We start from the raw sequence: 13,585 nt of genomic DNA, 5'->3' as shown, positions 1-13,585 counted from the left end.
CATAAAATCTTCCTCTTAACTTCCACTTACTGGTCCTGAAAATAGTTGCCATCTTTCTGAGTCTTCTCTTGTGTTGAAACATTCCTCACCCATTTGACCATTCTCCCTTTGGATCACTTCACTGTCTTCCAGATGTGGTCCACTTTGTCAGTGTTTAATAGTATAGTGATATAACTTAACACTGTCTTGGTTGTGGTTTTACCTGAATAGAGAGGGTGGGCTTGCCTATTTTCTTGTTTTTTTTTGAGACAAGGTCTCACTCTGTTGCCCAGGCTGGAGTGCAGTGGCACTGTCATGGCTCACACAACCTCAACCTGGGCTCAAGCTATTCGATTCTCCCACTTCATCCTCCCGAGTAGCTGGGACCACAGGTGCATGCCACCACGCCTAGGTATTTTTTGTATTTTTATTATTATTATTATTATTGTAGAGACGGGATTTCGCCATGTTGCCCAGGCTGGTCTCAAACTCCTGAGCTCAAGTGATTTGCCCGCCTCGACCTCCCAAAGTGCTGAGATTACAGGTGTGAGCCACCGTGCCCTACCAGGATTGTCTGTCCTTTTAATTTAGTTTATAGTTTTGTTCCTACAGCTGCCATATCACTTTAGTTCATATTGAGGATAGTCAGTCGAAGCTTTACATTTGGAGTTCGTGGGTCCCTGGAGCACTTCATAAAAACTGTGAACTTCAGTCACCTCACCCTACCCTCCAAATGCATTAACACACAATTATTGCTGCAATTTCATGTGGTTCATGGGTCCCTGGTGTTTCTCTTTTCTTTATGATTAGACCTTGTTGATTACTTTGCTGAAGTCGTAGGTTCTCTCATTCTCTACCAGTGCTGTTACATCATCAAAAATTAAACAGGAAACTGAGTCAGCCTTGGCATTACCCAGTGAGTTCATGCTGCCTCCAAGTGTGGGGTGCTTTTTTGTTTTGGTGGGCTATTTTTCAACAATACAGGATCTACCTCAGGCTAACCAGTCTGTAGTTCAGGAATCTGTCTGGCTTCTAGTCCTCTCCCATTCATGGCAATTCCACACAGATTGCAGAAAGCAATTAAGCAGCCTTATCTACGAAGCCTCAGGATCCCAGGACATTATTTGTGAGATCGAATGACTTGAACTTGCTGAGAATAACTAGCTAGTTTTTCTTTTTGTTCTCAACCATCTTGGATTTAAGTTTCTTCTTAGTAATTGTATTTAATCTTCAGATTAGAAAGAATAAGACATTAGCTAAGAATGGAAATCAAATAGGAGTAGGGTTGTTTCTCTTTGTTATTTGTTAATATTACATTAACCACCCCATGGGATTGGGGTGGGCTTCACTCTTCCTTTAACCTATAAAATGCCATTTATTCCACATCTCTTACTTCGTCAAGTCACAGTTCATCCTGAGGCTTTAGCCTTATTCACTATATTCTTGTAGCTCTATTTCACTCGTTATAATACTTGTTTTATGTGCCCAATTTTTACCATCTGTTGTAAGTGGTTTTTTAACATCTGAATTCCAGAAAGCTCTCTGTGCAGCGCATCAGATTTTTTAGATACATTCCCCTTTTCTTCCTCTTATCAGTGTATTTTGTAATTATGCAGTCAGCGTTATGTTTTTGAGAGCTTCCAAGCCTTCTTGAGCTTCCTTACACAGTTTCTGATCTTGGAATTGATCCTAATTTTCCTTTGAAAAACTTGAAATCTGCCTATCCAATATGTGCAGCATTCTCCTTCCTTTGTTTCTTGATCTCCAAACAACATGGCTTCTTTCTCTAAAGCTTCCTCCCATTTGCACATTACCAATCATGTTTCACCAGTGAGGATTAGGTCCAAAGTAACAGTTTCTCTCATTTCTCCTCGATCTTCTGAAAGACTAAATTTTTACACAGACAAAAGCATGTCATGAGATGCACTGATTTAAGCTGAGTGACACTTTCGCAAATGTCCCCTGGTCATTAATAATAGCTAATAATAGCTGATACTTTTTGCACACTGGCACATGACAGGCACCATACTAAATCCTTTTCAAGTACTCTCACTTCTATCATAGGGTTATGAATGTGTTATCCCAATAATACAGTTGAGGATATGGGCTTAAAGATATTGAGCTATGTGCCCAAGATTGCCACAGCTCATGAATGCCAAAGTCAGAAATTTCGTAAATTGGATCCTTAATCACCAGATGTGGTGCTTAATTACCATGCTGGACAGGATTCTGTTACTTGAAAACCTGTGTAGCTCTCAGACCACTGGCTGTGCACAGTAGGCACTTAAATATTTAATTTGAGGTTTATGATTCTTGCTGATTTTCAGAGTATTGCCCTTCAGCTTCTACAACTCAATAAGAAAAAGATGAGAAAAATCGGTAAGGCACACTATTAGGCAATTTATAGAAGAAATGAATGGAAAATACTCAGTTTTGTTTTTTGTTTGTTTGTTTTTTTCAGGTTTTTGTTGTTTTTTCGAGATGGAGTCTTGCTCTGTCACCCTGTTGTTGCCTAGGCTGCAGTGCAATGGCATGATCTTGGCTCACTGCAGCCTCCACCTCCCAGGTTCAAGCGATTCTTCTGCTTCAGCCTCCCAAGTAGCTGGGGGTTACAGGCATGTGCCACCACACTCGGGCTTTTTTTTTTTTTTTTTTTTTTTGAGATGGAGTTTTGCTCTTATTACCCAGGCTGGAGTGCAATGGCGCAATCTCAGCTCACTGCAACCTCCGCCTCCCAGGTTCAAGTGATTCTCCTGCCTCAGCCTCTTGAGTAGCTGGAGTTACATGTACCTGCCACCATGTCCAGCTAATTTTTGTATTTTTAGTAGAGACAGGGTTTCACCATGTTAGGCTGGTCTTGAACTCCTGACCTCAGGTGATCCACCCACCTTGGCCTCCCAAAAGTGCTGGGATTACAGGTGTGAGCCACCACACCCGGCCTGTTTTTTGTTTTGTTTTTTTTGAGACAGAGTCCTCCTGTGTCACCCAGGCCGGAGTGTGGTGGCATGATCTCAGATCACTCCAGCCTCTGCCTCCTGGGCTCAGGTGCTCCTCCCACCTCACCCTCCCAAATTAACTGGGACTACAGGCCTGTGCCACCACTACCCAGCTAATTTTTGTATTTTTTTGTAGAGACATGGTTTTACAATGTTGCCCAGGCTGGTCTTGAACTCCTGGGCTTTTAAAATCGTTTTGATGGAGAACCATTTTTTGAATGGCAAGAACTCTTTCTGTTTATAAATAAGATACATAAAAAAAACAAAGAATGCAAAAATGTTTGTGTGAGCTACCGTGCCCAGCCCACTTTAACTTTTTATGTGTGAAGTAAAGGTAGTAAAATAGAAGAACTTAAGTTGTCCTCACCTTTTTTCCTTTATTATATTATTTGTTTTATTGAAGTTACTTGTTTACTAGTATTCATCATTTGCTGTGATTTTTTTCCAGAGTTACTATTTTTGCTAGGAAGAATTGGGCTGGATGCCCAATCACTGTGATTCATATGATTGATTTTTTTTTTTATTATGAGCAATTCTACTGTCTTTTATTTGAGAAGGGTCATTAGGCTTATTCATTGAACTTATTGTTTTAATAAATGAGTATATAATGTAAAGATTTTTCTAAAGAATAATGGAAGCCGTGTTGTAACATTCTGGAAATTACATGAGCTTTGAAGTAAAATTGTCCTCATTCAAGGTTCAGATCACAGCTCTACCAGTTTTAGTTACGTGAACAATTTGGGCAAATCAGTTCACATTCTGAGCCTCAGTTTTCTTATCAGGAAAACAGGGATGGTTACTGCACTATCACAAGAGAAATAATTTAATGTGAGATGCACATGTAAAGCACCCAGTGCAGTAACAATGTTAGTTTTTAGTTTGTTTTTTTTTTCCATTGAGACGGAATCTTGCTCTGTCGCCCAGGCTGGAGTGAAGTGGTGCGATCTCAACTCCCTACAACCTCCATCTCCCAGGTTCAAGCGATTCTCCTGCCTCACCCTCCCGAGTAGCTGGGATTACAGGTGCCCGCCACCACGCCCAGCTAAATTTTGTATTTTTAGTAGAGACGGGGTTTCACCATGTTGGCTAGGCTGGTCTTGAACTCCTGAGCTCAGGTGATCTGCCCGCCTCGGCCTCCCAAAGTGCTGAGATTACAGGCATGAGCCACTGTGCCCGGCCAATGTTAGTTTTCTCTCTTATGTAGTTGGACAAGGGGTTCTCAGCCTTTTTTGTGCTATTTACCCCTTTGCTGATGTTGTGAAGCCCATGGAAGGACCCCTTCTTAAAATAATGATTTTAATGATAAAATGCCTGACATTACAAAGGAAACCAGTTATACTGAATACAGTTTTCAAAATACTTAAATTTGTGACGTCTTTTGTTTTGACCACTGTTTTGGACTAAGGCGAGGAATAAATTAGTTGAATGGGCTAAAGAAAGATAGGAAGGAGGAAAGGAAAGAGAAGAGAAGGAAGGCGGGGAGGAAGCTCATAAATATATACACCTGGTTTTGACTCCCTCCCAAGCTGTCATCCCAGATTTCCAACAGGCTCTTACACATTTCTGCCTCAGAACCCTATCAAGGAGGTTGAATACCTCTCCCAAACCAGCTCATCTTCCCTGCTTTCCCTATTGATAATCAACACTCTCTCCATCACCTCAAGTCTAAATGCTCAAATCACATTTGAGTCCTCATTCTTTCACCCTATTTCAAATCAGTCATAGTTGTCTGTAGATTTTATCTCTACGCTATCTAATTCCTGTTACCCAAATTTAAGACCCTCTTATCCTTGCCTTACTATGGCAAAGGATTTTTCTGCTTGGTCCCCTACTTCTTATATCTTCCACAAAGTATCTCTTGAATGTCTTGGGCCAGTTTAATATAGTCTCTATCTCTAATTCTGCCGCACTCACAGATGTGCTGTTTGGCTTCATACCTAATTGTCACCTGACTAATTTACCTGCTGGTAAATTTGTATTTGTTTCCACTTTCCTAAATACATTCTAGGTTCTTTAAGGAACGGATCATATCTTATACTTATTTTTGTTTCTCCCTATAGCACTTAGGACAATACTTAAAAGTGCTTTATTTTTATTTTGTTTTATTAATTTTTGTAGAGATGAGGTCTTGCTTTGTTGCCCAGGCTAGTCTCAAGTGATCCTCCCACCTTGGCCTCCCAAAGTGCTCGGATGACAGGCATGAGCCACTGCACCTGGCCAAAAATGCTTTATAAAATCTTGGTAGTCATCATAATTAGGTAGCTCCAGCTCCAGAAGCAAAAAGGAAAATGTTTGCCAGGCACAGTGACTCACACCTGTCATCCCAGCAGCTCAGGAGGCTGAGGCAGGAGGATCACTTGAGGCCAGGAGTTCAAGACCAGCCTGGGCAACAGAGCAAGACCCCATCTCTAAAAATATATAGTAATAATAATTTAAAATTTTAAAAATTAAAGGAAAAAGTTTGACATAACTACTGAATTCTTGCAGGAGTTGATATCAGACCAAGTCTTTATGTCAAAACCCCGAAATTTTACATGTATTTAAATTTTCACTAACTTAACTCCCCAAATGATTCAGTCACAGCTTTATGGTGTTACTTGTGGTTAAGAAAACTGTGGATATGGTTTCCTCTACTGTGAAGCCCTGTACTTGTCCTCATACCTGGTACTTGTAGCCCAGGGCTTCACATAATAGGTGCCTAATTGTTTGTTTACTCTTAAAAACTTGGGAATGTACATAGATCATTGTAAATTAAGAAAACATAGGAGGCCCAGTGCAGTGGCTCACGCCTGTAATCCCAGCACTTTGGGAGGCTGAGGCGGGTGGATCACAAGGTCATGAGTTCAAGACCAGCCTGGTAAAGATGATGAAACCTCATCTCTACTAAAAATAAAAAAATTAGCTGGGCGTGGTGGCAGGCGCCTCAGGAGGCTGAGGCAGAGAAGTGCTTGAACTTGGGAGGCGGAGCTTGCAGTGAGCTGAGTTCATGCAGCTGCACTCCAGCCTGGGCAACAGAGCAAGACTCCATCTCCAAAAAAAAAAAAAAAAAAAAAAGGATTTTTTTAAAAGCTTTGTAGAAAACAAAAGAAAGTAGGTGATCTTAGCAGGAAAAGCAGTTTTAGTAAAGTGAGCCTAAGATGATCGTATTAGTCAGCTTTGATAATTTGTTTGCAGCTGATGCTTTTTCCTTTGGGTAAATTCTTTTTCTTGTGTTCTTAGGTTAAGACATCAGAATTTTATAGATACTCCCGACAGCTCCGTTACGAAGTTGACCAAGCATTGAATTACTTTCAGAATGTTCACCAGCAGCCTTTGTTGGATATGAAGTCAAGCCGCATCCGTTCTGCAAAACCGCAAACTACAGTATTTCGAGGAATGATTGGACATAGCATGGTTAACAGTAAAATACTTCTCTTAAAGAAACCAAGAGTCTGGTGGGAGCTAGAAGGCCCACAAGTACCTCTGCGACCTGACTGCCTTGCTATCGTCAATAATTTTGTGTTCCTGTTAGGCGGGGAAGAGCTGGGCCCGGATGGTGAATTCCATGCTTCTTCCAAAGTATTCAGGTATGACCCAAGACAGAACTCCTGGCTGCAGATGGCAGATATGTCTGTACCACGCTCTGAATTTGCTGTAGGTGTTATTGGGAAGTTTATTTACGCCGTAGCAGGCAGAACCAGAGATGAGACTTTCTATTCAACTGAGAGATATGACATCACCAATGATAAGTGGGAATTTGTGGATCCTTATCCAGTTAACAAATATGGACATGAGGGGACAGTGCTCAATAACAAATTGTTTATCACTGGTGGAATCACCTCATCTTCCACCTCCAAGCAAGTGTGCGTGTTTGACCCCAGCAAAGAAGGGACCATAGAACAGCGGACCAGGAGAACTCAAGTGGTTACCAACTGCTGGGAGAATAAGAGCAAGATGAATTACGCGAGATGCTTTCACAAGATGATTTCTTACAATGGCAAGCTTTATGTCTTCGGTGGCGTCTGTGTGATCTTGAGGGCCTCTTTCGAATCTCAGGGATGCCCTTCTACAGAAGTATACAACCCAGAGACTGATCAGTGGACCATCTTGGCATCCATGCCGATTGGTAGAAGTGGCCATGGTGTGACTGTGCTGGACAAACAAATAATGGTTCTTGGAGGCCTTTGTTATAATGGTCATTACAGCGATTCCATTCTCACTTTTGATCCGGATGAAAACAAGTGGAAGGAAGATGAGTACCCTCGGATGCCCTGCAAGCTGGATGGTTTACAAGTATGCAACCTGCATTTTCCGGACTATGTACTGGATGAGGTCAGGCGTTGCAACTAATGACATCCTCCTCCCTAAAAAAAGAGGCAAACAAAGTATTTGTTTGTGCAGAGTAGTTAATTAAAACATATAAAGAAAAACCTCACCAGTTTTACTATCAAAGCCATTGGTCTAACATTGTAAGAATTTTTCATTCTGTGCTAGCATCCTTTTTTTCTTTTCAGTGGCCTCAAACTCATGCAATAAGTTAATACTAAGTGCTAGCTCTTGAAACTACTTCCAGAAGCAGTTGAATAGAATGCTCCACTTATCTGGGAAATTGATTTTCTGCTTTAAACATTTCTTTCAGATGTTAGCATAGGAGTCATGTGTCTTCTAAGAGAAGACCCGATAAGTGTCACTGGATGTGATTTCAGTCTCTGTCTCTATCTGAAACCTTTTTGAAGATTTATTTCAGTGTATTTCAGTCTGTTACACTTTTTAGTTTTATTATTTAAAAGTTTAAAACTCTTGACCTTTTTGCATGGCTTTTTGCTGAAAATGCAAAAATATAAATTTTCTACAAAATTAACTTTTTATATTCAAAACACTATTTCTAAGCTGCCTTCTCTTATCCGCATTGTGTTAGTGAAAGCATATTCATACTCGCATACAACCTATAAATACACAAGGCACATCCCTTTTATGCGTGGTTAGGATTCTATATTTTTAAGCTAGTGCACTTGCACACACAGTTCGCCATACTTGTTGAATTTTAGATGTAACGTCTTTTCACATATTAACATTTTTAGTAAGTTAAAATAACTGGAGTCCTCATTTGCTGTCAAAGTAGCCTATCTTCAGTCCATACTGATTCAGTAATATTTGAACTCCTTATATTTCTGAAACATGTATGGTTATGAAAACTAACATTTTATATTTTATTTTCAAAAGTAAATGTTAGTGTTCTTTGTCGATGTATGTCTTTTCTTTTTGAAAATGTTTTTCTTTGCAGTCTGTTTAACGTTGCCCTGTTTTTAGTGAGAATCGGAGTGGTATATGACAAGTTCTGGCCCTGCAGCATGCAAGCACTTTTAAAGAGCATTTAGGTAATACCAGACTCCTAAATCAAGGCCCCTTAAAAGTAAGTGCAACTCCCATTTTTTACATTCAGTAAGGCTGCTGCATTTGTTATTGAATGGAAGGTAGAAACTCTTACAAAATTTGAGCTCAGTTTTGACTTAGAGGTAAGAAATAGAATTATAATTATAATGTTACTGGTTTTATCTGCTTGTTTATTTTGTACAAAATACCCAGCGACACTAGGGATGTAAGCCCTCAGTTTTTGTTTTATTTACTGAAAGCTATTAGCATGAAGGATAGTAACCACAAAGTTCAGAATGGATCAAGAATAGCTCTTTAAAAGCATTTATAATAAGTGTTTTAGGATTAGCTGCACCTTTCAACTCTTTAAATGCAGAGGAAAAAACATAGTTGACAAAGTTAAGCAAGAATAACCTGGGAGTGGATCATTGAAATTGATGCCATTTGTGCATGAGTAGTCTATATCTGATACAGACTAGATCTGTACTGGCAAAACTTGCCAGATCTTAGAATATTGGTGCAATATTGCAATGCCTTCTATATGGCTGCTGATGTATAAATTTTCTAGTTTCACTTTGTTTGGTGTTTTCTGTTTTTGTTTGTTTGTTTGTTTGTTTTTTTGCTGCTGCCACCATTGAACATAAAATGGAAGTGTGAAGTCGTGGAAATGTGAAGACTTTGGTTTTTGGGGGTTTTTTGGGCAGTTATTAGACATACTATGAGATTAAACCTGATCTTCAAACTCCAAAATTGGAGGCATTTGGGTTTAAGAAACAGTCAGGTACATAAGTAGCTTTTGAAAAAACCATTGGCATTGATTTCAGAAATCAATAATAATCTTATTTTATATATGAGACTTAAATTTTCATTAATTAGTCCTGTCATTTACTTACAGTTTCCAAACATGAAATTTGGTATCTTGTTTCCCATGGTAATATGGGTAAAAGTCTTTTTCTACATTAAAAAAAATATATTATTTTTGAAAGTTAGGAATAAGTTAGCCATTTAATTTTTTTTCTACATTAGTTTAGTGGCTTTGTATGTGTGCTGTTTTGCTTTAAAGAAAATAACGTCTTCATTATTTTCCTCTTTGATGTCTTTTGCTAGAAAAGACCAAGAAAGAGCCATCAGGCCAGGTATCCACATCAAAGGCTTTACACTATAGTCGTGGTTCTCTTTAATTGCTTAGATATGACTTGATGACCCTAGTTAGGGTGACATCTGGGCAAACATTTGAGTATTCTTGGTCTTCCATTTTAAAGACAGAGGCCAAGATCAAAGTTCATGTTTTGTAGAATTCGTAAAATCTTAACTTGAACTAACTCTGGGTTCAGCTTTACGTAAGTCATGTCGGACCTGATGTTAGCTGTAATCAGTTTTGAGCTTTAAGGATAGTTGCTGTTGCTTGGGTTCTGAATGTATGAGAAAACTCCCTGTTTATATGTAGTTCTAATTTAGGTTATTTTAAATCCATGATTAACTTACATTCCCTTTTAAAATTATGGTTTAATTGCTGCAAGAGATTTATTTTTGTTATACTAAACTATGGAAAAGTTTTTCATAGCATTTTTTTCAAGTTTATTTTTTGTGTGCTTCATTTGGAGTTTTTGTTTATATACATTGCGCTCAAAAAAGTAGTTTTTTGAAAAATTCAGTAAGATTTGAATCTATACAGTTTAACTGTTATGACCTTTATGCGTGTTGTTTTCACTTTATATCTTAAATGCTAGAGTTCACAAAAATAGCTGATCTTCATTAATTACATCTTAATTAGAACCATTTGTTCTCTTCCGTGTCTTTGACCTTCTAAGTTTTGATTTTAAAGAAATTCCTTGCACTACAGCCTTTTCTTAAAATGCAAGATTCTCACTTTGAAGGTTTCGTGTTGGAAGAAATGCTACTGGTTTTTAAAAAGCAAAGCTTAACTAATAGAATTATTAGCTTTTCTTGAGACAGCTTTCTGTGTCCTCATTACTCTGCTCTGTGTGAGTGTTACTAGAATTTGTGAAATACTGACTGAGCCCTTCACTTATCTTTTCTAAAGCAGCACCTTTGGACACCTCATTCTGGGAAGCCTGCTCGAGTCTTAGTAAAGGACACACGCTTTATGTGGGGAGAAGTGGTAAAAATGGAGTTTTGTCTTAATTACATGAAACTAAGCTTTAAAATATTTTATAACAGATTATTTGAGCTGCATAATCTAAACATGTCAAACGTTCAGTGGGACTATTTTTATATATGTATATGTGGGTGTAGGTCATAACATTTCAGTTTATAATATAAATTGTTATTTCAGTTTATAAGCTATCTCTCAGAGGAGACTAGCTCTTTTGAGAATTCATAATTTAAGGTTTTAGACCGAAGTAAAATGCAACATAGATAATAGTGTAAATCAGATATAATTGAGGGCTATATGGCAGTAAAACTGCTAGTGCCAGTTTTCTTGTTTGCCTGTTATACATTTTTGATTTTTGTTTTGTATTCTGAACATTTTGAGAGATCATATGTTTGTTCAATTACATTTAGAGTTGGTTTGGGAATAAATATCTTCTAAAAAGAGATTTATCTTAAAAATGGAAGTCCTAAAAATTAGTTTATCCAGAGTTTATAAAGTCAAATATTCACTAGGCATAGACTGGAATAGATAAATTCATGGAAATCATATCCTTTCAGTACACCGTATAACTTCAATATTATACAAGTAACATTGAGGAGAATGCCATCAGCTTTGTTCTCCCTTAAATTCTTAGGTTTTCTTTTTACATTTTGGGAACAACTGCATTTAAAATGTTATTAATCAGTACATAGTAAGGATTAGGTGTTTGCTTTCTGAAGGAATGGTCCAGTGAGGTGATTGGGAGAGGTTATTTTCTACCTAACTTGTATATGCCCTATACCTCTTGGGCATACTTTGTCTATAGAAAAATATTTTGACCTTTAGGTACATTTTGGGCCAGTAGTCAAATAATCCTAGGGCCGATATAAAAATCTTAGAATAATTTAAGGTTTGCCTTTTATACCTGTTTTGAAAGCCTTTACATTTTTGTCAGGTAATTTTTCCCAAGCCGTGGATATAATCTATTCAAACATGTTTATGCTATCCATTCTGTTTTTAAATTGAAAAAAATGTTAAAAGTGTTTATGAAGAAAAGTTTAAATAAAATATTTTTAATCTTTAAAATATACTTCATCTCTGATTATTTGCTGTTTTTTAATATAATCCATCACTTTCAAAGTCACTAATGACTTGATTAGCAGAATACATTTTGTTTTCCTTCAACATGCCAAGGAAGTGCCATGAAAATGTGATTTCTGCCAGTGCTTTCAGCCGCAGATTCAAATGAGAGCATTAGAGTGAAATTATTTATACTCTTATATGCAATGGAAATTTTATAATGAAGCCAAGTAATTAAAGTTCTGCTAACACAGAGTTTTGCAGTCTTGCAAAATGAAAATATAGAACTGAGAAAAAGCATTTACAAGCCTCAAGCCTTAGTTTGGTGATTTTTAGATTTCCTTAAGCATTTTTGATTCATTGGTCTTCCAGGCATTTCTGAAATTCAGAACTAGGTGGAGGCCTTGGGTACATCAGCACATGTGTGCCATCTTTCAAATGGACACCTAAGAAACCTCAACAGGATTCCCAAGCACCTGGATCCTGGCCTCAGGCAACCTTTCCAGCCTCTTTCTCCCCACCACTTCCTACACTCCATTCTGTTGTGATCTTTACATGTGTTCCTTTCCAGCCTAAAATTACTTGCCTTTCTTTCCCCTGCACTGCTTGTTAAAATCCACTTATGTTTGCAAAGTCCAACTCAAATGTTTCCCTCCCCTCCTGAAAGCTGCATTAGCTCTTCCGCTGAATTAATTGCCTCTTCTACACTCAACACACTTACAGTTTCTATTTAACTTCATTTTGCATAATAATTGGGCATGATTCTTTCTCCACAACTAGATCATAGTCTCCTTGGGTGAAAAGATCTTTGATTCTTTGTACCCTCATATCTAGCATTTGTACACAGTAGGCACTGAGCTAAATGTTTATTGCAGCATATGACAAATTCCATATGTAACAGACAAATGGTATAGATATTCAGATGAGAGAGATTACAATGCCCTGGGGTTTTGTGTCTGCTTGCATCTCAGTCTACACACTCCGTACTATCTCATCCATACGTGTACCTATGGCTTCATCTACAACTGTTACTCTTTTTTTTTTTTTTTTTTTTTGAGACAGAGCCTTGCTCTGTCGCCAGGCTGGAATGCAGTGGTGCAGTCTTGGCTCACGGCAGCCTCCACCTCCTGGGTTCAAGTGATTCTCCTGCTTCAGCATCCCAAGTAGCTGGGATTACAGGTGCATGCGCCACCATGCCCAGCTAATTTTGTATTTTTAGTAGAGACGGAGTTTCACCATGTTGGACAGGCTGGTCTTGAACTCCTGACCTCAGATGATCCACCCGTTCGGCCTCCCAACGTGTTGGGATTACAGGTGTGAGCCGCTGCACCTGGCCTACAACTTTTATTCTGATACCCATCATATCTGTATTTCTCAACGCAGAGTTCCAGCCATCTCCTGAACATCTCTCACTGTTGTATTGGAATTTCAAACTGAACAAGTGCAAATCTGAATACATTGTCTACTCCCGCAAAACATGCCGCGTATCTTCTCTGTATTATCTGGCTTTACCATTGCCTACGATTGTTCATGTATAACCTCGGAATGTCTCTCTCCCACTTAACCCCAACATCTTAGTTCATCCAGTTCTAGCACTTTAAACTCTCAACTGCCCTCTCCTTTCCATCCATACTGTCCTAGTTCAGACCCTTGTCCTTCTTGCTGACCTTCTGGAGCTTTCTGATCATCTACCTCCATCATCCACTTTTTTTTTTTTTTTTTTTTTTTTTTTGAGACAGAATCTCACTCTGTCCCCCAGGCTGGAGTGCAGTGGTGCAATCTCAGCTCACTGCAACCTCCACCTTCTGGGTTCAAGCAATTCTTGTGCCTCAGCCTCCCAAGTAGCTGGAATTACAGGCACCCACCACCACGCCTGGCTAATTTTTGTATTTTTAGTAGAGAGGATTTCACCATGTTGGCCAGGCTGGTCTTGAACTGGCCTCAAGTGATTCTCCCACCTCAGCCTCCCAAAGTGCTGGGATTACAGGCATAAGCCACCACGCCTGGCCAGTATAATTAATTTTTACGACTCGTATGGTTTAAGGAGCAGTGCTTCCAAGAAGGCCAAGTAAGGAGCTCAGCA

General features: G+C 38.7%; 1 protein-coding gene across 2 annotated transcripts in view; it reads left to right on the top strand.

Moving 5' to 3' along the window:
• KLHL15 (kelch like family member 15) overlaps nt 1-11,512 on the top strand; it is a 42,647-nt gene extending 31,135 nt beyond the window's left edge. For both annotated transcript variants that reach the window (XM_054472454.2, XM_054472456.2), the window contains exon 4: nt 6,195-11,512. In XM_054472454.2, coding sequence (XP_054328429.1) covers nt 6,195-7,304 — 1,110 coding nt within the window. In that variant the 3' untranslated portion in view covers nt 7,305-11,512. The remainder of the gene's footprint in view (nt 1-6,194) is intronic.
• Nucleotides 11,513-13,585: the final 2,073 nt, after the last annotated feature.

The sequence above is a fragment of the Pongo pygmaeus genome, chromosome X, assembly GCF_028885625.2.
Source record: "Pongo pygmaeus isolate AG05252 chromosome X, NHGRI_mPonPyg2-v2.0_pri, whole genome shotgun sequence".
NCBI lineage: Eukaryota > Metazoa > Chordata > Mammalia > Primates > Hominidae > Pongo > Pongo pygmaeus.
This window is presented reverse-complemented; position numbering and strand designations above follow the sequence as displayed.